Source organism: Uranotaenia lowii, chromosome 2 (genome assembly GCF_029784155.1).
Source record: "Uranotaenia lowii strain MFRU-FL chromosome 2, ASM2978415v1, whole genome shotgun sequence".
In the NCBI taxonomy this organism is placed as follows: domain Eukaryota; kingdom Metazoa; phylum Arthropoda; class Insecta; order Diptera; family Culicidae; genus Uranotaenia; species Uranotaenia lowii.
In genome coordinates this window covers 427,760,219-427,787,911 of record NC_073692.1, presented here as the reverse complement: position 1 = coordinate 427,787,911, position 27,693 = coordinate 427,760,219, and the positions used below count along the sequence as shown (strand labels likewise).

General features: G+C 41.0%; 1 protein-coding gene across 3 annotated transcripts in view; it reads left to right on the top strand.

The window, feature by feature from the left end:
- The window catches only part of LOC129749726 (ecdysone-inducible protein E75-like), a 172,188-nt gene that overhangs the window by 141,322 nt on the left and 3,173 nt on the right, over positions 1 to 27,693 (top strand). For 2 of the 3 annotated variants that reach the window (XM_055744779.1, XM_055744781.1), the window contains 2 exons: positions 1,836 to 1,980; positions 17,952 to 18,187. In XM_055744779.1, the coding sequence (XP_055600754.1) occupies positions 1,836 to 1,980; positions 17,952 to 18,187 (381 nt within the window). Of the gene's footprint in view, positions 1 to 331; positions 1,643 to 1,835; positions 1,981 to 17,951; positions 18,188 to 27,693 lie in introns of those variants that run through there. The other variant, XM_055744780.1, reaches the window with a different exon arrangement.

Here is a 27,693-nt window from a genome sequence, read left to right as displayed (position 1 = left end):
ACAATCGATGAGTGAGAAAGTATAACACAGTTACAGGGGAAGTGAGATGGAAATACCGTCACACACACAGACAAACTTCAGCTAGGGGGTTTGTGGGGTATCGGAAAACCGACAACAAACCACCAACTAGCAAAAACAACAACAACGGTGGTTCAGCTCCAACATCCTCTCACACTCTTTTTCCTTTACGAGCATTTTCTGTGTTGTGTTCAGCATTGGGGGCCTAGGGAGTTCGTTGCTTTGCTTGTTGGTTCGCTCGTTTGCTCGCTCGCTGACTGACTCTGGCTGGCAAATGCAAGTGTGCGAGTTGTTTGGTACACAGTTTTCGTCGAGTTTCATTCGCGAATTATACTCTGGAATGTAAGCATCGTCGTTGTCCGCCCGGCGCTCTAGGAGTGTAGCGAGTAGCGAGTTTTACTCAAAGTTGGAGGTTGGTCGGTTTCGACGAATTTACGTGATCGTGATCGTTCCGGGAGTGACTTAAAAGGATAAAGTTTTCGGAAGAGTTTTGGGTCTGGTTTTTGGGTTGTTTGTTTGGTCGTGGAGAAGCTCCAAAATGAGCCCACTGGAAGTGCAATAAATCAACGTGTCTATCTCAGCCCCACTCCGTCTATCTCTCGAAGGAAGAAGGAAGGAAAACGGGATCTCAGGAAACCCGCCAAAAAGAGACTATATAGAAGAATTTGCTTGCTATTGCCTCAGGATCAGAAGCAACGGCAGGATGGGATGTGCAGTGCAACAAGAATCTACGGCCGCCAGCAATGAGAACTCCTCGGCTGGGAAGAAGGTGGCCTTGAAGACTGAACAAAGTTTAAAAGTTCCAAGCAGTCAACAACAAAGTAGTTTAAAGGCTCCTATCGATAGCAATAGTACTAATCATAGTAGTAGCAGTAGTAGTAGTAATGGTAACGGTAGCCTTAAGAAGGCTCACAGTGCGTTAGTTAAGATCCTCGAGTCTGCTCCGCTGAATAGTTCAAATTTGAATAAGTTCAACCTTTTCTCCGCCGCCAGTGAGGGAGCACCAAGTACTGGTTATAGTAGTAATAATGGTATTAGTAGTAACAAAAATGTGGTAGATCACCAAGCGGTAATAGTTCCCAAGGAGGAGGAACCGAAGATCAAGTGTGTTCCGGCCAGCAATCCAGCGACAGTCGTTGGGGAAGAAGGTGGAAATAGTTCTAGTAGTAGTTCTAATACCGATAGCGGCAATCAGAGGGAACAACTGCCCACGGTGAAGGTGAAATCGACACCGAAGATTGATTTTTGTCCGTGGAAGAAGACCACGATTGCCAAAGAGTGGATTAGTGCCTGTGAGCGGGAACTAGAGAAGCAAAGGGTCCAGGAGGAGCAGCAGAGTTCGGTTGCCGATCAAGAGTGTCGACATCATTGTGCCATAGTAGCTGATCATCATCACCCAGCAGATCAGCATCAACATCAACACCAACGTTCGACCGTCGTTCGGAGTCGAGAGTCCTCGCAGAGTTCCGATCATTCGTCCTTGTCCGCTTCACCGGAGCCAGTTAGCGACGACAGCTGCTGCAGCAACAGTTGCAGCTCCAATGGCAGCAACAGTGACTGCTGTGCCGACTATCTGATCAATGATCTCTGCAAGCAGTTCGAAAAGAACCTATGCGAGGATCATGTACGTTCACCACTGTTTTTTCTTTCCCTCATACATACACATATGTTGGGGACTAAATTCTGTAATACCTATCTAGCTAAGGCACAAGGGGGCCTAACTCTCCACACACTTGCTCAATCCAAGCCAGCGACAATGTGGTCAACCTTCAAATTAATTCGTTCTCTCTCTTTCTGTCTCTTTTTTTTCTACACAGGGTTTCTTCAGGCGCTCGATTCAGCAGAAAATTCAGTATCGCCCTTGTACTAAAAATCAACAGTGTAGTATACTACGAATAAACCGCAATCGCTGCCAGTATTGCAGACTGAAAAAATGTATCGCCGTTGGAATGAGTCGCGATGGTAAGTTCACCAATTTTTTTTCATTTCCATCTCATTAGTTTTAAGCGCCATTTTTTACAATTAAAAACAAACATCAGTTGAGGGGCTTTGTTTACCGATCTAATCCATTGAACCATGATCATCGTCACGTAGGCCCAGCCAAATTTCCACCCGAAGAAAAAAAAAACAAAAATCTTCTCAACACCACCCCCCTCATTCATATTATCATCATCATCGCTAAGGCTACCTACCATGCATCTCGCTTTGTCCAACAAGTTTTTGCATTAGCGATGGCCCTGAGAGCGTGCGCAATAGAAAGTGATAAACACAACGACGACGAGGACACAGGTATTGAGGGGTGGAAAAACAACCTCCTAGTCGATTGTCGTGGTAGTCGTCTAAGCTAGGAGCGAGCAGAGTAAAGCGAATGAGTGAGTGAGCGAGAGCTAGCTAGAGCATTAGAGACACCATGCACACTACAGACGCAAAACGCGCAACCAGTCAGGCAGCCAGCCAGTCGTTTTGTCGAGGCTAAAACCGAAGTTCATTGACCGTCTAACTAGGCCATAATCATTTTGAACTCTATTTAGGTCAGAAAAATATTCGCTCGTTCGCTGTTCGCTAGCTAGCTTGCTTCGATTTGCCTTGCCTTGTCTCGAATGCCGCCGCCTCATCTCACCTTGCTTGTTCGTTTCGTTCGTTTGCTCGCCTACTAGGTTGGTGCGTTTCGAACCGTTTTCAGCTCGGGTAAGGGGGGATGATGATGATGGTTGCTTTGCGTTGCGTTTGCCACCCGTTTGCCTACGGGGAGAACCCCGGGCCATCATCATCCTAGCAGGCTGCTTGATGTTTCTCGGTGGTCGCGCGCGCTTTGTTGGTGCAAATAGAGATTTTGGTGACCTGTGTCTGTTTGTAACGTCTCGGCTCGTTCATCTATTTTCTGATGAGCCATGGCGTTTTGTGTTTGGTGCAATAATGGGAAACGACCCTTACCACCGAAAGTTTTGGCGTTTTGGACTTGTGTTGCAAAACGAGATGGTTAAGCCTCTAGAAAAGCCTGATTTATGACAGTTATCACACTGGAACGGAGGAAGTAATCCTTCTCATTTGGACAAATCTGGAAATAAATTGAATCGATTTCAATGAATGAGGATTCAAACGCCAACTGGAAGACTTTTTAGCTTGAATCCTAAATATTTTATTTGGGTGAAAAACAAAAAAATAATAATAATAAATTTATATTATATTTTATTTATAAAAAAAAGGGTTTAAAATTCTAAAAATCGTTTCAAGCAAAGCAATTCGGAAATGTATTCATTATTTCCAATCTTCAATTTTTACATTTTTTAACCAATTTTCAGGTCACATTTCTTGAGGCTATACATTTATATAGTTTTGCAACCTAATATAAAGTAAATAAAGGGCATTGAAAATTTTTCAAACAATTTTCAACTGAATGAGAGCATTTGTGGGCAAAAACTCAAAATTTTCAGGCGCCTTCACAATTTTGCCAAATTATTTTGGTGCAGTGAAACATTCAGACTGAAATTTCAGATTCGATTTTAAATTTAAATTTGAAAAAAAAGAAGATAAGTATTGAGATTTTAGATTTCCGACATAGTCAGATTTCAGATTCAAATTTAATTCAAATTTCAAGTAAAGATTTGAAATCTCGATTTCAAATTAAGATTCAGGTTTCTTTTTCAGATTTAGGATTCAGATTCCGATTTGAAATTTCTGATTTAAGGTTTCAGAATCAGATTTCAAATTAAGATATCAAATTCCAGATTCTAGATTGTATATTCGAATTCGGATATCAGATTTCAGATATCAGATTTAGATTCAGATGTATGTAGTTATCAAATTATGCCAAATTATTTTTGTGCAGTGAAACATACAGATTCAGACGGAGATTTCAGATTCGACATTGAATTAAAATTTGAAAAAAAAAAGGATTGAGATTTTAGGTTTTAGACAGAGTCAGATTTCAGATTTAAATTTATTTAAAATTTAAAGTTAAGATTTGAAATCTCGATTTCGAATTCAGATTTCAAATTTAGATTTAGATTTCAGATTCAGGTTTCGATTTCAGATTCAGGTTTCGATTTCAGACTTCATATTCAAATTCCGATTTCAAAATTCAGATTTAAGGTTTCAGAATCAGATTTCAAATTAAGATGTCAAATTCCAGATTTCAGATTGCCTATTTAAATTCGGGATTCAAATTTGGAAATCAGATTTAGTAATCAGATTCAAATTTCAGATTAAAATTACAAACTCAGGTTTCAGATTCAGATTCATGTTTTTGATCCAGATTTCAGATTCTGATTTAAGAGCTAGATTTTATATTCAGATTTCAGATTAATAATTCAAATTTCACATTAAGATTTCAAATTTCAGATTTTAAATTTCATGTCAAGATTTCAGACTCAGCTAATAACTGTATTTTTACATTTACATTTTTCCAAGGTGCAAAGAACTTAAGAACTGATTTAGACTTATTTGGGGGGCGCTGATTCCAAATATGCAATCAGTTTTCTTTTCTGTAACAGATCTTGTTTCAGAAATAACTTTGGAAAATGAGTAGACACTTTTTTGGCAACACTGAAGAAGATTACAAAGATTTGAAAATTAAAGGTTTTAAATCAATGAACAACTTTTCCGAAGATCGCGAGTAATTTTGACCTCTGAGAAAAATGTTTTCTTATTCCCCCTTATTCTAAGCCGCGCGTGAGGTGACGATAGTCGAGTCACCCGATTCCAGTAGTCGCTTTAGGTGAGAAACGTCTTTTAGAATGAACTTTTTGAGTTCTTATCCTAATCTAGTAGTCACCGTGAGGTACAAATCGTATGCTCTGTCACATCGGCTTCGAGAATAAAGTGACAAGACACACGTGACTCCGACTCGATTCGACTATCGTCACCTCACGCGCGGCGCAGAATAAGGGGGATTGTTTTTTTTCTTCAATTTTCTTAAAATTTTAAGAAATTTTAACCCAAAAGAATCTTAGATATTTCTTTAATAATAAGTCCAATCGTTTTGCAGTCTTCTACAAAGTTCTTCAATGAATCAAAATCTTTAATATCAAATACTCGAAGACTTTCTTAGGCGGTGTAAGAAATAGTTGTAATCTTGTCTATTTAAATTTCTTAAAATTGTACTCTGTTGTGTTGTGAACCTACTTGGTTGAATGATTCAACTGAATCAAAGCAATCGGAAGATTCCCTTTACCGTGGTTGAATTAAAAGGAATCTTCCGATTGCTTTGATTCAGTTAAAATGGTTTTTTTTTTAAGCTATATATCTCGGAATCTATAACATCTCGGCGAAATCTGAATCCTTAATTGAATAGATGATAAAAAAAAATCAGTTATCAATGATCGATTTTACTCAAAATCGATCAATTTCAAAATTTTCACACGCAATATCGCCAAAACCGAAACAAGAGCTGAAAGACAAATGGTGAATGATTCGAATTCAAGACGCCAAAATCTCCCAAAAATAGTTATTAAAACATAGGCACCAAAAATGCTGTTCTCTAGTGTAATCAATAAAGCTAGCCACATTCCCAATGTTCATTTTTCGTTTGAAGCCTTTAATATTTCTTGTTGATATTTTAAAGTAAATTGTGAAGACTGATTGAGAAAACCTACAATTTCTCCTCGAACCTTCAAGGCGATCTGTGTGCATGGCCATGCGCCTAAATAGACAGTCGCTAACGTATTTGATTAAGCAAGACCCGACTGACTGTGTGTAAACACACAAATATCGCTCGCTCTACCCGTGAACCAAAAAAAAAAATTGAAATAAAATAAAATTATGACGATCAACCATGTTGCTGCTGCTGCCATATTATCTCGTCAATGCCGCCGCACAAAGCGGTTTGTATTGTACGTTTTTTTTCGGGGGGATTTCGCTACTTCGCGGCTCTCTTATTCAACTTGTCTACACACTCGTCGAAATGGTCGTCGTCGCCTTCGCCCGTTGTCATTCATTTATTTCGGTTGAGGTCTTCTTAAGGCCTCCGAATGTCCTCGACTTCGATTTTTTCGGTTTTCGGGGGGCTGCTCAAGGCTCCAAGATTGAGGAGGTGTGGTGACGATGACGGACGTGGTGTGACGAATCTTTTTTTGAATTCGTCTGACGACCGGACGAAGTCTGTCTGTGTGGCAATAACATGGGTAAACACGTTCGAGGGAAGGTAACGCCGCGCGAAATTGAGGATAAGTCTAAGGCCTGCTTAGTTAGCGGCCCCTTTCCACTTTTCGATCGAGCTTAGCGGCACACACAGAGACACTCCGCTCAGATTTAAGTGCTATTATGAAAGAGTTTTTGCAGTGCGAATGTATTGGTGATCGCGCGCCAAACAGAGACAACGCGATCGCTTGCTGAGGAAACAGACAAAAAAACACACAAAAAATCCAAGACGATGCGTTTGAAATCTAAAATTTCACTTTCACTCGTTTCGTAATCGACTGCTTTGGCTTCGACGTCGTTTGACCAACAAAAAAAAGTAGAGAGGAAGTGTGAAGCGCAGAAAGAAATGTCAATCACCTCTTGATGATCGTCTAATGAATATGGAACGAACGGGTCGTTGTTGTTGCTGCATTGTTCATCGTGGGTCTTGTGGGTCCTTGCTTGATGAATGTAAATTTCAATGAGCAGCAGCGCGTTAGATTTCCACACTCTTTTTTTTGGGGCAGCACCAATGATGATGATGGTTGGTGTCGAACCGGAAATGAGGTGATCTGTATTCATGAAACATTGTTTTTGGTGCGCGTATTAGCGGTAAAATTTGCATATACCGCTTGTTTGTTACCGTTAGGTAGCTGCGTTTCGTTGACCCAAGCATGTTACATCATGCTAAAACTGACACTTTCGATTTTTGTTGTTTTTTTCTAACTCGAAAAGTTATTGTCAAATTGAGCTAGTCATTTCAGATACTTTTTGATGTCACTGTTAATTGCTCTCCGAAGGGGACAATGAAAAATTTGGAAGTGCATGACATACTTGTCTTGTTCAATGAAGGTAAAAAGTAAAAGTGTCAAAACAGTCCTTTATCCAACCAGTTCGGCAGACGTAGGACAGTTTTGCCCGGTCCAACTCGTACTTATTCTTCGCTCACTGATCTAGTCCCCGAAATAAGGTGTCAGTACCGGTAGTTGACCCCTCAGTAAATTTGAACCACCCTCCAGTAATAACCTTTGAAGGTATGCCAATTTTCAGTTCAAACACCCTAAGACTCGAACGCACTCACACCATCACTACTGAAGGCGAATCGGGCGCAACTTATATAAACTTCCACCCAACTTAGCCCCCCATTACCAACACACGTTTTGGAGCTGAGAGCTCCATCACTGGTGGTGAGAATGAGCAAGAGAACATACAAACTAGCGCAGCAGCAGCCAGAACGAAATGGAAATACACGTCATTTTATACGAGGTTAACCCCAACATCGCCACCTTGTGGGGAGCTTCCTCAGCCCGGCAGCAGCCAAGTCTACTAATGTGGTGTGAGTGAGGGGTATTTTCTTGTGAGCTCACCAAGGCAAGGCAAGGCGTAGTATGGAAAAGCGACCGATGTCGTTGACTCTTAATTCGGTCATGCACGGTCGTTCACTTGTTTTACAATTCATCATCAAAACGAAGCTTAAAGAAGAAGGAGCAAGAACGATTACACATTTGCACTCACTCTAGCAAGGGCTACTACGATTCTACTCTGTTCCCTTCTGTTCGCGCGCGCTAGCATTGCCTACTTGGATAGGTTGGTGTTCTTGTTGTTGCTAGCTTCAACCTTCGTTTAGACAATCTTCTACCAACAGCATAGTTTCTGCTCAAACATAGCGTAGTTTGCTACTATGCAGTTACATGTTCAAAAGTCGATGACAGTGGTCGTCCTCGAGATGCTGTTGTTGTTGTTGGTGTGGTGTGTGCTAGATAGAATCACACTCCATTACACCGAACTGAACCGTTTGATAATTAAGAAAATAGGGCTGGCTGACTGGAATCTGTGGAACCCCGAATGGTAAACAGACGCGGATGACCTCAAAATCGACTCGACTCGACTCCGACTCTCTGTGCGTGCCAATTCAGCTGCTGCTGTGTGCTCATTTTGGCTTTTCCCCATGATTGGTTGGGATGAACTTTTTTTTTTACCGTCTTCTGCTTTGTATACCCAATTTTAATAGGTTAAGAAACTGAATGAGTACCACCATTCAGTAGAAGTAACAAAATAAGACGAAGAAGACGCCTCTAGAGGCCATCATTATTATTCGCGAGTACGCACCCCGATGATGGTGATGAGTTGCATGATGGGTCCGGTATTTGTGTTGAGTTTTTTTTTGTTCAGTGTTGCTCATCGCCACCCAAAAAAAACGAGGGCGACAGTTTCGAGTATCATTTTCTTTGTCGAGTCCTGCTGCTGCTGCTGCTGCTGCTGCTGCTACTCGACTACGAAAAGAGACACCGAGACACTGGGAGTGACTTATACGCGAATCCGGGGCACCAGAACAATGACGATTTCAAAATTCACACATACGATCGATACGAGGAAAGACAACGGCGTTGTCACGACTTAACCTACCTACTTTGTGGTAACGCCACCGAAAAAAAAACATCGGTTTCGAATTTCGCTTTCATTATCGAAAAAAGCTTTCACCGATTTTTTTCTCTTGTTTAACTTTAGTTAGGTCAAATATCTGTTTTTTTTTGGGTGGGGGGCACCAATTTTCCCAGCATACATTATTACACCAAGGGCCTCTCTAGACCCCCGGGCTTCAAAGCCTACTCCAACCCGAGAATCGTAGCTCTGGAATTCGAGTGCGTGAGAATGAGAGATAGATCAAATCTGCAGCACCGCCGATGGACGAGAGAAAGAGAGCGACCGAGAATCACGGCTGAGGTTAACGAACTTTGCCTCCTCTACTCAAAGCAGGCGAGCAGTAGGCAGCAATGGCAGCCGTTTTCACTTTTCATTTCACCTCTGCTTTGCCGGCCTACTATGGATGTGTACTAGCTGCTCGCGGCACCATTACCAGGGCCTACTGCTGCTGCTAGCCAGCTAGCTGCTAACTAGCAGCGGCGACGGCTGATGATGATAGTATTTAGTATAGTAGTCGGTCGGTATAATCAGATACAAAACGATGACTACGACGAGCGAGCGAGAGAGAGCTACCGTGGGATTGCCTCGACTCCTCGACTATTCGCTTGCAAAGGTTATTCACCCCGGTTCGTTCTTCGCTTGTTTGTAGGTCAACGAGCGATTGTTCATATGTTCATGTGTAGGCATACGTTCGTTCTCATGCTCATCTTCTATTGTGCTCGAAGCATTCTTATCGTCGTTCGTTCTACACAACAGAAGAACGAAAACGGTACTCGGCCGAGACTCGTTCGTTCCCATGTATGCTTACGATCGAAGCATGTCATGCCTTCGCTCATTATCATCACAATCAGCGTCGTCATTTTATGCAACAATCATTGACCGTGATGATGGCGATTCTGATGACGATGACGATGATGACAGGAATGAAAGAGAGGGAGAAAACGGGCCTAATTAGCTCAGTGATTTTACTGCTTTTCCGGATACCCCGTCGCGTCGTCGTGTCTATTTCAGTGGCACTTTTGGCCCGAATTTTCCCGACCCAGACTCATCATCATCATCGTACATCGTTCGGGTGTGTGTACGAACAAACCGACGTGAAGTGTAGGTCAGATCACTTTGCCCGACTTGCAGGGCAATGAACTCGCCCGTTCCCGGAATTGTTTGCAAAAAGCTGACCGATACCGAACTAGGTCATGCGCTTAATCTTTCTGGTGAAATACGGTCTTCTTACGTAACCAAGGAAGATTGATAAGATTTTTACTTTGTTCGTTGCTGATAATTTTATGGCAAAAATATTTTCCAAAAAACTTCAATGACTCAAAACAATCGTGAGCCACAGCGGAACTAAATAACAACAAATGAAATCCAATAAGCGAACAAACAAAAGGCAATCGAAATTGTAGGGGAGAAAAAGATGAAAGTTAACGTAAACATCTCAACCTGTTTCTCCAATCCACTTCCAGTGAAACAATGTTGGCAATCCAAATAAAACAATAAAATTCATATCATAATCACATCAATTACACAAACAAACAAACAAACACTCGTGGTCGTTGTCGTAACGCAATAAAAAAAAACGTTATTTCATTGGCGCGATAGTGAAACCAACCCCGAAGCTACTCCAAATCTACCAACAAAACTACCAACAAACCCAACTTTCTTTGAGGAGGTAATCAGTGAGAAATGAAGCTCATTAATGTGTGGTGTACGGCACCAGCTTTCGATTCCCCATAAAACACCGAACCGCGCCACAGCGCACTGTTAATGTTATGCGGATCAAAGCAGTCCATGCCTTCCTGCGCTTTATGATTCACTTTTTGTCTCGAAATCACTTCCCAAGACCGAACGAATGAAAGCCTACTGCGATTGGAGTTTGTCTTTTTTGAGAAGTGGGTAAATTCCCTCTAAAGAAAACCAAACTTCTTTTTTTTTACTCGACCATTGTTTCGTTCGATTTGATACCAATAAAGAGTAACAGACTCGCAAAAGCAATCACAATTGGGTGAAAGTGAATTTCCGAATGCTTGGTTGGTTGGTTGGGTGGTTTCTTATTGTAATAACGAACGATCGTGAGCTGTTTGCAAAGATGGTGGATCGGAAAAGTTGAACGAACTCTTCGGCAGCAGTAACGTTTATGTAAAGCCTGTTGTAGACTGGCCGAAGGAGTTTCGATCGAGCTGCTTCGAAGCTCGGCTACCTCGTAGAAAGTGAGATTTACCTCCGATTCACAACGAAATGGAAAGTGTTACGTTTGCGACGGCGGCGACGACGACGAGTCAACGAACGCGAAGCCGCCGGAGGTCATAGACATGCTATTTTTTTCGCGTACCCCTCTTAAATTGGATAAAAAGTATAGGTAGCTGGAAACATTCCAAAAGCGCTGCTTCGGATATGTTGGCGGCAACTTCGAGCGCTACCGGTTACTGGTTGAGAAGATTCAGAAGAAGGGAGACGTGGGGGTAGAAAAGTGGCCTACATTTTCCAATCCGTGCGTGCTTTCGTGTTTGTCTACTGTTGGTGGTAACCGGAACCACTCTCACTATCGATTGAAGACGGCAGCAGTCCCAAAACCGAGTGGACATCGTCGAATTGGATATTCATGGCGCGTTGAGTCAACCGATAGCCATGCAATAGTCCACGACTATTTCGCTGCTGTTGAGTGCCATTTAATGCGCGTGTGAAAGATTTCGTAATCCTAACGTCACACCCCGACAGAGGAGAGAAACATTAGATATCGATTTGGAAATTCGCTAATTAGCAATAGACATAAATTGTACCGATTTCTGGTTACACAACCACTGGGATCATTCCTGGCGGATTCGATTCAAAACAATAAGCGGGAAGGATAAGCGATGCATGTCGACTTTTTAGCAAGTCGACATATGTTAAAATTATATCAACTTTCATGTTCAGTCGGTAGAAAACATTTTTTTTACTTATTTGGTGGGTTATACTCCTAATAAGTTACCATTTAGTAGATCCTAGAAATTAATATTGTTTATCCCCCTCATCAGCCATTTGAAATGTTGGGCTTAGTTGGGATAGAAAGGACAAATTAGATGTAATGGCACACGAAGTATTGCACACTCAAACTCATTTGATGATAAAAAAAAGTGAATCATACTTTGGTTGTTGCATATCTACTGATACAACATACTGTTTGATTTTCGAGTAAGTTCGAAAAATTGTTTGCGGCCCTAATTTGGCTTAATTTTCAGGAACAAAAATGCGCCAGAATTCGTATGTTGATTCTGATCTAAACTTAATCGCCTACTTTTTTCGAGCGATACAAACTTGATTATTCAATTAATCTTCTAAAGTTGACCAAAATAATACTTTCCTCACAATCACATTCAGAAGTTCAACCACACCTCAAAATCATTCAGAAAAAGTCAAGCCCACAAAAACCTCATCCGGTTGCTCGTTCAATGACCAACAAAATTCATTCAACCGAGCCGTGCCGCCAATTATTTTTATAATTTCCATCCCTTTTTCACATCACTTGTGTCGATATTCGTTGAAGTAAATAAAAAACAAATCTGATAATCAAAACTACAAACAATAAGAGCTCGCAAACGTGAAAACGAAATACTAAGGGGGAGAGCAACCTCGATTCTAACCTACTGTCGGTAGAAGCCCATCAACACAAAAGTCAACGAACTCAGCTGAGTCGACCATCGTCATCATCATCATCATCAAAAACACCCCACCCGCACTTGAACATCACAGCAAAGCAATACAACAAGGCTCGAAAAGTTCAACCGAGTAGAACGTTCTACTTTCAGCACAAAACATTTGCCAAGGAAGGGGGGTAGAATCGAAAAGTTCAAGCTTTCGAGCTCGATTGAGCGACCTTCTTACTCCGACCGACACCAACTCTGGCTCTCCAAATTTGAGAGAGCGCTCAGCTCACTCACCGACTTCAAAGTGCTCGAAAAGCTCAATCTAGTTGACCGGGTCAAGCTTTTCGCATAAAAGTTCGATCAAGAGTTGGAAGCTTTTGACGGTAGCCATGTTTTATTTTTCGCCCGCTTATGCTGCAATTGGGCGATGAGTTCCGGCAAACCACTCAAAGGGGGTGGCACTCACAAATACGGCTTCAGCGACGACAACGTTGACCGGGGAGCTTCGAACCGACGACGAAGACGCCTACGCTCAAATTTACGTTTTCTCGTTCGTTAATATAGGTAGATAGGTACGGACGGAACGAACAAATTGAGCGAACAAAAACATGATACAAATATAGGGGGTGAATCAAGGTTATCAAGAGTCAAGGACAACCCCCCGTCACCTTACCTCATCCCCCGCTTTCGTCCCTTCGGCTTTTTTCCTCGCTCCGTTCTGTGCGCGCTTCTTTTCAAACGCGGTCGGTGTCGATACACCTTGATGACCGCTGCGGCTGCGGAGGCTCGAGGAAGTTTTTGACAAACCAATGCAATGTTTCTTTTGCCTTGATTTTAAAGAGTTCTTGGATTTTTTTTTCATTTTACGAGAAAAAAAACTTCCGGGGATGATTCAAATAATTGATTTTCGAATCAAGATCAAAGTAGCCGGGCTTGAGTGTTTAAAAATAAACCACTCATCCTGCTATCCCTATCAAATGCTATCAACCTTAAACAGCAAGCGCTAACGAGTGTATGTGCTCGGAATTGGTGTGGTGGCATCAGTATTTCGGAGAGGAAAAACGCTGGAGAAACATACACTCCCTACAACACATACGAGCTATCTAAATATCTATGCTCGGATGTTAGGCCACCGCCACCAACATTCAATCCGGATAAGTTCAAGGCCAACTATAACGACTGCTGCTGGCGTGTTCTTTCCCTTTGCATCCTCATCTTCGCTTCCCGCTTCATAGCATGCTCCAGGAATGAATGCGCAAAAATGTGTGCGCGCGAACGTGCTTGCTCACTCATCCTCCTCGTTCTCTGACGGCCCTGTTTCTATAGGTATTTTTTTTATCATCGGGAATGGTGGCGAGTTCTTCGACACCACCGCGCCGATGAGTGTCTCTGGATATCATCGTTGGTTGGTTGGTATCAGTTGTATCCTCTTCCTCTAATATGATAGATGAGGGTCGGCGTTTCAACGAACTTTGGGGCCGGGTCATTCGTACTATAATCATTGAGCACGCTAGTTCAGTTCAGCGCGGGTTTCGCCCTGATCTACGCCAACGATCGACTAGAGACAAAACTAGGGAACTAACTGCGTCGCATCATCCTCTTTCTTCGTTTGAAGGAGGTTCGTTTACATCGCGTGCTAGATTGTCGTTGGGAAGTTCGTTCGCTTTTTAGTTAGTTTCAGCTGAATCGTAGAATTCCGATGAGTTACTCGACGTGGGTAGTGTGAAGGGTTCCCATAGTTTTCCGCCGTCATACACTATTCAAGCAATCGATGTCGTGAGTGGTTTGAGTGTTGTATCGTCGTGTAGGCTCCAACGACGACGACGACGACGCCGTCACAACCGATGGGTGGCAGTCAGTTCGAAAAAGGCAACACTATAGCCAGAGCTTTACAGTTACTCCGCTTATGGTGGAGTTCGCATTTCAGCAGTCGCTCTTGGCAGCAGTAGAGCGCTTTTGCAAGTTGTGTGTGATCCGTTGAAATTCGTTGAAAACGTGACCGCGTCGTAAGGTGCCGCCGTGATCTATCGATATCGATCGACCTGTCGATCGCTTGCTTGTTTGTTTGTGTTTGTTCGCTACCGAAGGGAATTGTGTGTGATATCCTTTTTTGTCAACTTGGGGTACAAAGCTTGAAACCAAAAAAAAATTGTGTGATCTCAATCCGCGCTGTAACGCCGCACGCGAATCCCTGTTTGCTCTAGATAAGAAAAGCTTGCAGTTGAAGAGGCGAAAAAAAAGTTGAAGCAAAACGTGATTCCACGGATGAAATCGTGTTTCCAGGCTTGCTGTGATTAGTGAGATTGTAATTGAAAATACCCATCTACAAAATGCGACACGGTCGCCAATGTTAAAAGAAGCAGCTACAGTGGAACGCTCTGCTATCAACGATTTCGAAGAGAGAGTACTGTGCGATGCATGGGGGAAAAGCAGAGCAGTGAAAACAACAAGGTAGGCTGGCATTTTGCTAGTGAAAGTGTGCTTTGATTTCCAACCGACCAAACAGCCAGCCAGCAATGGGTTACTGGGAGACTAGAGAGTGTGCCGCATAAATCTCCAAGCCAGACCAAAACTGTAGCAGCAGCATCATCAGCATCACCATCATCAACAACAACATCGTTCATCACCATCGCCGATTTGCGCCACTGAATGGATCGGAGGAATTGGAAACGCAATTTAGCGAAGGTGGCTCCTCCGGTGAAAATCAATTTCCAAGTGAAACAATATGAAAAGCACAAAGTGGTCAACATAATCCTATTAAGTGTTTATTAGTGCGAGGGCACGACGGAAGAAGAGATTCGTAAAGAAAACGAAATATTTATCATCAGTGAAACTTGTACCAAAGAAAAATAGTTCCAATCTTTTAGAAGAAAAAAAATCCCAAACAGAAACAAAAATGAGTGAAGAGCTGCCGATACTGAAAGGAATCCTGAAGGGAGTCGTTTCCTACCATAATGCCCGTAGGTTGAAACCATGAAAATTGCCTTGAAAAAACTTTTTCCAAGGTGTTTTTTTAGCATTACATGAACCTGAACTCTTCAAGTTCAAGAGCTACTTTGCCGCTGAGCCGAATTGACTTTCCGGGTTTTACCCTATACACAGGGAACGCACATCCTGCCAACAATGTTACTTGACCTTTTCGGCCCCTTCATGAGAGTTGAATGGAATTTGGGGTGGGGACACTCACAGGGTGGCGCTTACTGTCCTTTTGAGTGTGCTTGACTGTGTGTGAGCAGGTAGTTGTGATCTTTGACCTTGACTTTCGACTGACTCCCCAGCAGTAGCAGCTCGAGTGGCACCGGCGGCGGCTTCCTGCAATGCAAAGCTCCGGTCGTTCGTTTGTGCAAAAAAGGAATGGTTGACAAACAACATGGACGATGATGAGCTCAGGACCTACCCTCCTACAACAAACGGCAGTGCCAGTGGGTGAAAGCTTGGCGACTTTCAAAAACGCACACTCGAGAATAAGTACGCACTAAACCGGGTGTTTTACTCTCATTAAAATTGTTGCGTTGTCATGGTAATGCTGACAGTTGAAGGGTTTGATCATTATCTTTCCAGGGGAGCGTCAGCCTACTTTGTTCCCATTTTAATTCAAATGTCGAAAGAAACTGTTTTGAAAACGTGGGAACAATTAAGCGATATTTGCAATTGATCACCTCGGCTTAGTTTAACCGGAGATCGACACATTTTCCTTCCAGAAGAGGGGGGCTCCAACGAAAGTGAAACAACAACCGGGAAAACCACTCTCGCCTTCGTTCAATCACAACCAGAGGGAAACCCGCGCTCTAATAGCGAGTGCGTGCGCGTGGCTCAAAATAAAGGCCAAAAACTATCTATTGCGCTTTCAGATGCAGCTAGCCCCCCCTTTCTCTTCGAAAACGCGCTGCAAACGATCGCCAACGCGAGCGCACGCGGTGCTGTTTGTAATTTCTCCATTAGTATAGTATGCACAAGCTCCGTTTCACTTTGCGCACCACATCAATCCGTCGTCGTCTTAGTCGTCTTGATAGTCGCCTGCTTTCTTCCGGCAATTGCCGGGGAGCCAGTTCCGAATTTCAACTTTTTCCAATGCCTACAACCGCCTAGTTGTGCGCCAGCCGACCATGTGCTTTGCTGGCTTGTTTTCATTTTCTCGCATCACGAGTTCCCCGTTCTTTCACCGCCACTCGCCACCTTTCTCTGCGTGCTTTGTCGTGAACACAAACAGCAAGCGAGCGCGCGCGCATCGCATCAGCTGCGGCGCGTGAAAGTAACACACTTTTTCTTTACAATTTATTTTTACTCCCGGCTCTCTGTCTCTGTCTCTGCCTTCTTTCTCCTCGCTCGCCTCACGTCGAGGAGTCTTCATGTGCTTCTTTTGCATGTTTGTCCTACTCCTACCTACCTTCCTACCAATGTCTATGCAGCGTCTGATTGGAGCGATGGCTTATTTTAGGCTAGCGTCTTTTCACTTTTCACTTGCACCCTCGTTTGACTCCATTTTAAAGGGGGGCTCGTCGTTCGTTCGCGCGAGCCGATAAAAGAAAGTGAATTTCAAGATCCCCCCGTCGTCTTCCTTCTCGGCTCATTTCACGCGCTGTGATCAATGCAGACGGGAAGATGATTGGCCCCGAGGTTGAATTGTACTGGTCGCTCGGTGTCTAGGTCTGGTGCACGGAGTGAGAAATGGCCGAAAATTCCAGCCAACTTCCTGCAGTCGATCGCTAGGTAGTTGTCTGGTGGGAGAAAAAAAGTGAAAACCAAACCGCGCTGAGAAGGTCATTAAACCAGACTTTCGGCGGCCAGCAGTCACAGACTTTCGGGAAACCTCATGCGCGCGAACCTTCGCTGGGGGTCGTTCAACCTACGCTCCCAACCACGTTCACCTTAAGCTGCTGCTTGGGGTAGTAGTCTCATTTAGTTGGTCATAGTGAGCTTTCACGCCCGGTCGCCTTGTTGGTCTCTTGTGGATTGACACGGAACTGACTTAACTAGGTTATAAAGAGCGCACCATCAGAAAATAAGGCGACCTCTTGGCATTATTATGGTTGATCGTTTTTTTTTTACCTGACTTTGCTTCGCTGTCTGTTTGGCGGGGTGTCATTGCATTCAAAGCGATCCGCGGATCTGACCATCTTTCAAGTTTCAAGCTACTCGAAAGGTGTGCGACATAAGCCGGCTAGGTTAGCTCAATGGAAGGCCGCGCTAAATCCTTCGCCGCACGTTCTCTCTGTTTCGAGCTTTTAAAACTTCTGTGTTTGTCGTTTGGGTTGGAGGACGCTTCCGATTGCTGCGACCTGTCTGCGGTAGCGCGGTTTCAAGAACGCCGGCCTAAAGTTGTAGACACAGAGGAAGAATACCGACAAAAAAAAATCAACAAGAACACACTCAGCGAAAAAAAAAACACGAACAGGGTTAACCCTTTCACTATTGCGATGGCTTCCTACTCGTCGTCGTCGTCGTCTGTTGCCATTAACCATTGAACGTAGCAGCGCCGAATTCTTCCAGCAAAGGTTGCTTCTTAAATGAGTCATTAAGCTGACGAAGGAGACGGTCAAAGCCTACTGCCAAAGCCTCGATCAGGTGCACTATACTTTTCGGGGCTGCCGCGGGGTCATGGACTACTACCACATACTACTCATTCACTCTTTTCAGTTTCATGGGGGTCGGGGAAGTAGGTCATCCTTCGCCTCACAGTAGTAGATGAGCATGTGAGGTGATCGCCTTCACAGAACGTGAATCAAATTCATTCAATGGCTAATGTATTTCTTCTTCTTCTCATTGCAGCGGTCAGATTTGGCCGGGTGCCGAAGCGGGAAAAGGCGCGCATCCTCGCGGCGATGCAGCAGAGCACTCAGAACCGCGGAAATCAGCGGGCGCTAGCGTCGGAGCTGGACGATCAGCCGAGGTTGCTGGCCGCCGTGGTGCGCGCCCACATGGACACGTGCGAGTTCACCCGCGAAAAGGTGACCTCGATGCGGCAGCGAGCCCGCGACTGTCCCTCCTTCTCGATGCCAACCCTGGTAAGTGTGCTCATTGTGCGGATTATAGGTATCCCTAAGCTACTTTTTTTTTAAACTGAATATTGCTACCTTGATGAATATCATATGTATCCAGGAGAAGTTAGTTTGATATTCCATGCATAAAAAAAAAACAAAATGAAAATAAATTATAAAATTTTTTGAGATTTGAATTCAAGTCACCGCTTGAAATTCAAATAAATTCAATCGTTTTCCATTTTATTTTTATTGTAAAAAAAACAGATTTTTCTAAAATAAAGCAAGAGCCTTTACCATGTATCGTAAAATGGTCTCAATTAAATGGAAGGAAGACCTTGATCAAAAACTTAAGGAATGATTGAATAATTTTCAATTTACAGTTGTTCAGAATCATTACTATTGATTTCCTGAAATTTGAGATGAAAATTTAAAAAAAGTGAAAATATCGACAACACAAATGTATTGTTTCTAACGAATACAACGCAATTTTGCTCGAAAACTTCCTAAAAATTATACAAATTTTGATCAATTAGGTATTGATAATTCCGGGGGTTAGTATTAGTAAGATTGTAAATAACACGTTTCAAGACGACCTAAATGTTCAAGATTTTTTTTTCGATGAAATTTAAAATTTTCCCAGAAATTTGTTACTCTGTTGGTCAAAGTATAGTGATTTCACTTATTTAGAAATAATGATTTTTATAACCTGGACATCTCAATTAAAACATTAATTGAACTTAATTCCGAGTTCAATGTTAAATTGACAGATATGCTAATTGGAATTAAAAAAAGAAAGACTTTACTTCAATGTTCTCAATTTGATAAAAACTTCCTAAGTATGTAAGTAAATTATAAACAAAATATATACTTAGTGCATTATACTTGCTTAAACCTGATTAATTACACTAGTTTACAAATTTTTTAAAAATCGTGAACTTCATTGACCGGCCTATATTTTTAATGTAAACTCGGGCGCTGAATCCCAAAATGAAATTCGAAAAAAATCTTAGTAGAACAGTTTTTGAGTTATGCTCCAAATATGAAATTGTGGAAAAATAAAAAAAAAGTACTTGTACTTAGATTAAAATATCTCGGACTGCATAACAGTAATTTGATGTCTCTTTTTTACATATTAAAGGTGAACAAATTTGCTATCGATCATCTGAACACCATTTTTGCGCATCATCAGTTCAGGTGATCGATAGCAAATTTGTTCACCTTTAATATGCGAAAAAGATACATCAAATTACTGCCATGCAGTCCGAGATATTTCAATCTAAGTACAAGTACTTTTTTGTTTTTACAAAATTTCGTATTTAGAGCATAACTCAAAAACTGTTCTACTAAGATTTTTTTGAATTTTATTTTGGGATTCAGCGCCCGAATTCACATTTAAAATTACCTTAAGTAAACTAAGTTCAAAATGCTGTAAACTAGTGTTATTAGTTATTGGATAATCATAAGGAAGATACTAAAGCTTAGTTCTTTTAGAAATGGGACACTTTCATTTGCTAATAGCTCGTTAACTAGATATTGGATATTAAAAATTTTGACAGCATTTTGTTGCCTATAAAAAGTATTATTCGACCTATTTTTTTCAAAATTTAAAATTTACGCGTTTTTGAGATATGTACGATGCAAGAGAAAAAGAAAAAAATAATTTTGCACAGTTTCCTTGAAAATTCGTCATTATCAAATTGATAGCTGACAAAACCGTTGATTATTCAAAGAATTACTGAGTTTTTGTGGTGAATAAATATGCAAACACTGTCAATAATGTCCCGAAAGTTCAAATCAAGCATTGGAGTGAAGCACATGATCGGCAACTACGGTTAAAGGTCATCAAGGAAGCCAAGTCTCATACCAGCATTTTTATTTTTCAATAAACGAAAAACTAAGGGTAGATCGCTGAAATGTCCAAAACAATTTTCTCCGATAAGCTGAAAGTGTTGCCTAGCGATTACTCATTGAAATCCAACCTCAAACAACCATTTTTTGATAGTTCCAAATCTCTTAAGCTGTAAAACCGATACCGAAAAAAAACTTTCAAAAATGTGCTCAAAAATACTCAAATTTGTTCATTTCGAAACAACTGTTTCCACTAAAATGCTTCCAGTTTTTTTTTCAAAGAGAAGTATTGGACCGAAAAGTATCAGAAATTGAAGAAAGAGGGTGAAGCCACCTAAAATATAGATTTTATGAAGTATAAGTTGAAGAAACTGATCAATACCATGACTGAAAAAAGTGTGCGCCGGCCAATGGGAGATACCAAGAATAAAGTAGAAATTTTTTAAACAAAAAACGGTAAATATTTTTTTTCAAATTTTTTCATGAAATATCATAACATTACCTTCATTTTCTTCATAGAAAGTATTTCGTTCAAACGAATGGTTTTTGAGATACACGCATTTGTAACTGTCCCATTTCTAAAAGAACTAAGCTTTATTTCAGAGTTTTTTTGGATACCAAATTCAGAACATTGAAGGTGGCTGAAAAATCTCAGTTAAAAAAAATTGTTCGAAATTCGTTCCGAGCTAGATAAGGTGAATGTTACAAATAAAATCTAAAAACTATTGCTAAAACTTTAGTTCTGTTAGAAAATTTCAAATAGACATTTTCTAACTTCCATTTTCAATTTCAACAAAAATAATGAACTTTTGATTCAGTTTGAATATTTCGACATTTCACGTTTAAACCCTCGTGTCTAGCCTTTAAAAATTCATTTGCCTCAATAGATTTAAATTTTCTGATTCAAGATCAGATTCTCAAAATTGAAATTATTTTCAATTGGTTTCTTTTGAAATTTCATATTTTCAATCAACATACTTTGTGAAAAGATGAGATTATCTGTTCTTAAATGTTCCCTCATAAAGACATTTTCGCTACTAAATGTTCCCATATGAAAAAATCTTTTATTTGATGTTTTTAATATTATTATTTGGAATTTTGGTACTAAAAAATTCGTTTAAAAATGAAATATTAAAATAAAATGGATTATAAATTAGCTCAGCGCCATCACAGTATTTGGTGATTTTTTCATTGAAAAAATAAATAAATCAAAGGTTATTGATATGAAATTCGGCATTTAAAAGTCATTATTTTGCATTGAAAATCGTTATGTCACTGCAAATGCCACCGCTTATCAAATGAGAATGAATTCGCTAATGAAACAAAGATGTTAAAACAACTATAACCGAAACAAAAAAAATGGGTGTTACTAAAAACACTCCCGAGCAGACTTTCATGCCTTAATTGATAGCAAACAGTCATCAAAATTAGATAGGATGCATAATTAGGTATCGTAATTTTCTTGATGGCAAAATTAGTTTTCATTTAAGCATGAATATGTCGAAAGATGATGCCTAACCAACACCTCAATAAGGCATTGAAACCAAAACGAAAGCACTTTGGCATCATCTCATAATAAACAAGGCATCATTATGGCTTCATTTATTATGACAGAGCAGAAAAGTGAGATCCAAATGATAGCATGCTTTACAATTAAATTTTCTGTGATAAAAAATTGAATTTAATAAGGTGTTAAAAATTAAAGCGAACTGAAAACAAACAGCTAATTTTTTCGTTACCGGCATATTGCGCGCATTGTTAAGTTTTGATTTCTCAGTCATTGCAAAAATAGTGAATATTGAAGGTTTCATTATTTTTAAAACTGAAGTAACACCTATGTACCTAAACCTTCTTTCTTCTATTGAACTATTTCAAACGTTGAGTCACTGCAACTGTTACCGCTCTTTCTCAAATAATGTTTAAAGAAAAAACAACATTTAGCCTGAACGATTCCGAGATACGCTATGAGGAAATTTCATCCTTTGATACTTAATGCATAAAAACTTCTGTATTTTCGTACAACTTCATAAATAGAAAATTACGGTAAAAATTCCTTGGAAAAACCTTTAACAAAAGACAAAGGTAGCTTTCGAGTATCTAAACTTCAAAATTGATCTGTTTCTGAATTTTGCATGTGCTATTTCTCAATAGAAAACCGATTCGATTGTTTTCGATGTTTCGTATTTTAATTTCTGGCCAAGTATGTATGTAAAAACATTCAAATGCAGTTTGAATACCAAAATTACGCTACAGAATAAAACAGATTATAATCAAATATCAAAAGAACGTAATTTTTTTTAAATGAATTTAACAGCGAGCTGTCATTCTTCCCAAACAAAAGAACGCAAGGGGAACACTTTTACTTAAATAGTTTCACGGTTCCAAAATTGGCTTACATGGTTTTGTAAATTTGTAAATTGGTTATTTTGTTTAAAAAAAATAGTTCATTTTTTCGAAAAAAAAAATTAACTTTCACAAAAAAAATATCTCATAAGGGTTGTTTTAACATTTTCGTTTATATGAACAAAAATTTATTGAATATATGTCTTCCACTCTTAAACCAGTTTTAAAACCCTTAACAAAGTAAAGATACCTAGTATTTATTCAATTCAGGAATACTATTTCTGTATAAATACTTCGGAAATCTCTGAGCCGCAACATTGTGGTCAGATAGTAGGGGAGAGGCGGGTAATATGCGCATATTAAGGAAAACACTCATTTTCTCCCATATTCCGATAGATAGGAGCCTGAAAACTATATGCACATGAGCGGACATCTGTTTTCTATACGTAAGAGCAATTTTTCTGTTAAAATCTCTTACAGTTTTTGTGAAAATAATTTTATAATAAAAGAAGTCAAAATAGCCGATATCCGAACCCGTCGGGCTAAATGCGCATATTTATGTTTTAAGCTATATTTCATTTACACTCGCATTTTTTTGAAAATTATTCAATTGAAAATGGTAGAAACGGATGTTAGGCATACGTCAAGGCTGAAATTTTGGTGAAATTTTTTACATCACTAGTTCTTTTGCATGGAACATAGTTAAGTATGCCATATGGCCATATTTCATGGTAAAATTTTGTTCATATTGTATTTTTATCGGATCAGTATGAAGTTCTTCTTTTTTCGCTGTAAGATCGTGATTTGAGCGTAGATTTAATGTTTAAATGATATGAAGTAAAAAATTTATAAGAATAATCTATTTTTCTAGATATAGGCATTTAACCTGCCTTGATATGGGCATTCAGAACCTGCCTCGTATTCCAACATCTTATCATCTACAACTTTGCCAAAAGCTTCAATTTGTTGAATTTCCGATTTCCAGATGAATTAGAAAGAAAAACCATTAAAATTTTCGTTCACAGAATCTGTACGCACGATAATTAAAATTCAATATATTATATCAAAACTGACAAAAATCTTGTTTGAATTTTTAAATTTTTTCGACTTTATATAACAATTTAATTTTTTCATGCCATATGTTAAAAGCGTATTACCCTCAAACTGCACTGATTAGATATGATGAATCTCTAGCCATATCGTCAATCGGCTGTATGCGCATATTACCTAACATGCGCATTTAGGAACACTTTCCCCTACATATATATTTTTAGTAAGTAAGTAAGCGCTCAAACACTTCAATTACCACCGACAGCTCGCTCGCTCAACAGAGTAGGCACTGCCAGATAGTTCGAATATGGGAGAGAAGGGGATGAGGGGACAATATTATCGCCCATTTGCGAAAAATTGTTTTCAAGGTCAGCAGCGGCGACGGCAGCGTCGTCTGGTGTGGTGTGGTGAATCTGCGTTCAAGTTTATCGCTCGTTTGTTCCTGACATTCGTTGTCGCCGTTGCCTTCGTCTTCGCCATCGTCGATGGTCGTCCAGTCCAGAACACAGTTTAAATGTTTTTTTTACCCTTCTTATTTTATCGTCGCCCTGACACGAGGCGAGACAACATCAGTAGCTCTGTTGCTGAGTGTCATTGCTTACTACCAATGGTACGTGAGGCCGTTCGAATGTGGTAGTAAAGTAGAGTCTAGCTAGAGCGGTCGAGCGTTAGTCCTACTACTTGGTATTAGTAGCCGAAAGGGGGAGAGGTTGATTTTACAACGAAATTCTCGATTCGAATACGGGAACAACACACCGCATTCGACATTGACCTTGAAGATGGCGGCGGCAACGACGTAGCAACGCGGGGCAAAACTATTCAACAAGAAATCTCCGGGGTTCGTTCTACAGTAACGCGTGATTGGCAGTTATTTCTGAGAATCGCGGAAGTCGATACTTAGTAACAGTAACAAACATTCGCCTGGCTGCCACAGCTTGCTTAGTTAGTACTTTTATAGCTAGTAGGGAATTGCGATGCAAACTACTACTCTGAGCAAGCAAAGTTGCTGGAGCGTTGTGCGTCACTAGCAACGGATGCGTGTTTCTGTGGACGGACGGAACAAATAGGGAAGTTAGTGAGACGACGAGAACAGTAACAACACGTTTCCAAGGGAAGGCAGGAGTGCGGAATGCGCTCCACGTGCACTCGGTTACTGCGATTTGCAACGAGTCTTTTGTTGTTGTTCTTGTTGGTGCTGCTGATGTTGTCGGCACGAGCGCTGAGTGCATCAGTAGAGTAATAAAACTGAACCGCGCTCTACCTTAACCAAACAAGTTAGCAGCCGCCGGCTTGCCTGTTTGGCAGGGCAAAAAAACAACCAGACAGATAATGCGGAAACGAATTTGAACGCGAGCTAGAATATACGGTTATAGAACCTTGAAGTGCATGTTGAATGGTTGGTTTGGGGCTGCTTTAGACGGCGTTGTTGTTGTTATTGCTCGGCGACGAGTTTGAGCAACAAAAACAAGATAAATACAAACCCCAACACACTCTCGCACAAGAAGAGAAGTTAAATTTTTTAAACAAACACACAGCCTACTACTAATAGACCTATCAGAATAGCAACTATCGTAAAATTCGAAGATTGTTGCCGTCCGTCTGTGACGTCGTAAACGGCGTCGATGCCAACCTTCCGCTACCTCTACCACCTGGCTTCAGGTTTTGTGAATGTCAACCAGAAGTTTGTTTGCTTGCTCACAAACTCGTTCGTTCACGGGAGGGTTCAAGATCGGTCGAATGGCGGCGGCTGAACGCGATCACTCGCGTTATACTAGTATGCTGCTGTTAGATGTCGACCTCGAGTTCTGACGCCGCGTTCTCCGCAAACCGGCTACGGAAATGAGCGTTTGGGGGTCAATTACGTTAGACTACACCGAATGCACCTACCACAAATTAAGTTAGTGTATCTGAACTTTTAACACTAGTTTCTCAGGTATTGAACCTTGAAATTCGATTCGGATTACGATTTTTAAGGTTAGGTAATCGCTGTTTGAGTTCTATTTAGAATGTTGTCTTTTTATAGTCATTAGGAGAACAGGTGATAAACCGATTTGAAAGGTTGAAACTAACTCGCTTTTAGCCATCAACAGTAAGATAGGTAAACGACTCTCAAAAAGAGCAGTTTCAAAGGTCCTTGAAGGCCTTTCTTAATTAATTGGATTTTAAGTTTACTCATGGACACAATCCTTTAACTTGAAAGATTACTACACTATACTTCCAATTCAATTATACAAAAATAACAATTTTGCTACTATCCTGAAGAATAATACTACATCATACGAAGAGTGTCATTTTCCTACAAATAATCCATAAAAGTCAAATTTTTTTTTTTTATCATCACCATCATTAATTACGCCAATGAAACGCCCTTCTAATTGGAAATCGATAGCGCGCGAGTTCGGTATCTATCTTCACAAGCTGTCTCCACCAACATTGGCACACGTGTGTTGTTTTAGCAAACACCAAAGCTGACAACATTTGACACATGGCTTGGTTCATTAACTGATACGCAATACATACCTACTCTTCAACAACGACGCAATTAGGAAGCTACTCCATCAGCCTACAGTGTGTATACTCTTATTACATGGTGACACAGGGAAAAGGTCACAGCCACCCATGACATTTGCGGCTAAAATTCGTTTAATGAAAAAAACATCGAAAAATGTTTGCCTGCTATGATCTTATTTGTTGTTAAAAAGGAAAAAAAATCACGTGTTTTTCCTTCCTTCGCAAGTCAAAAGTTTACTGACCTCTAAAAAATTGTGTTGCGTAAAAGTCACAAATCCCCGGTCAAATCTTGTACATCGAGGAAGAATCTCCAAGACGAGCTAGATGGAGTCAACGAGCTCTCTCTGCCCACTTTTTCTCGGCATCTGCCTCTGACGAGGAACGAAAATTAAACGCCCACACGCAAAATTTTGCGTGAAGAAGCTTTTCAACCTCAAACCACGCGGCCGAAAAGAACTTTTGCTGCTTGCTGGCCATTGCCGAAAAACCTTGAACCCAGTTCGTCGACCTTGGCGTGGCGCGTTTCCGCGCATTCTCGCTCTCTGTGTGTTTCGAGGATTTCGATGTGTGCTGCTGCTGCTTTCAGTATTCAGTATGATGGCAAACGAAAAAAAAACTAAATAAACGGCCACTTCTCTATATAGGAATAAAAAGACAAGGCAAACGAGCATTCTGAGAGTGGCTGCTTCTTGGTGGTTGATCCAACCAAGGCAAGAACACGCGGAAAACGTGGCGGAGAATTTGAAGGATAACTGACGCGCGCGTTGGTTCCGATTAATGGAACCTGCTGCGAAAGACGGCAAAGAAGGGAAGACACACGCTCAGTAGAGGTCGACGTCATATCGATCCGAACGCACGCACGCACGCACGCACTCGGAGACACGCACATACCGATTTTGGTGTTCGGTCAGTCACTCAGAGGAGACCTTTTCCTCTGTTTGTCCTCTATGCTAATTAGATTTAGAATTGACGAATAATCGTCGGTATTGTTCGCTTATCCAAAGCTTATTATGCTAGAGGCCAGGGTGATGTATCTTTTCATAATTTGCTTAGAGCTGGGAACAAGTGCGTGCTTGATAACGCTCAACCAGAAATCGGTTTACGCGTGCTGATGATAATTAATCAACTCGTAAACGCGTGCAACCTTCGAGCAAACGCTTCCCTGTCTGTTATTCTCGAGCGGACCAAAATTACGATCGTTTATCGAATCGGTTGACTCTTCCAAAAGGTCAAGTTCCCTACACCCTAAGCAGAACTATGTAGGTATTTTCGAAACATCCATATGCTTATCGTCAAACCAAAACCGGGCGGCGTGTGCGTTCCAACAATATCCAAGGTCCAGGCCTTGAGCTGACCAAAAATAGTTTTGCGAAATAGAAGAGAATTCCTTTACGTCTTCTATACTTCTTATCCCTCCCTGTTTTCCGTCGCCTTACCGTCGTCGTCGTCGTCGTCGCCAATGTGGTATAAATACTCGAACCAACCATCCACACATATCAATAATTTTTCAAGGTCAGCAGAGTACGAAATGAGGAAGCAATTTTCCCGATGATGGTCTCTCTCACACAAGCACCCCATACTACGCGCGGTGCGGCGCGGTGTCTCGTCGTTGAAGCGTGAAACTCTGCTGCTGAGTGCCCCTATCCGCTAGAGTGTTCTTGTTCTTTCAATGACCACATAGAAGCAGTAGGGGTGTTGGTGAGTTACTCAAATCCAAACGATTGAATGGTGAGAGAACAATTTCCTCGCCGCGGGACTTTCAATTACGTCACTCCGAA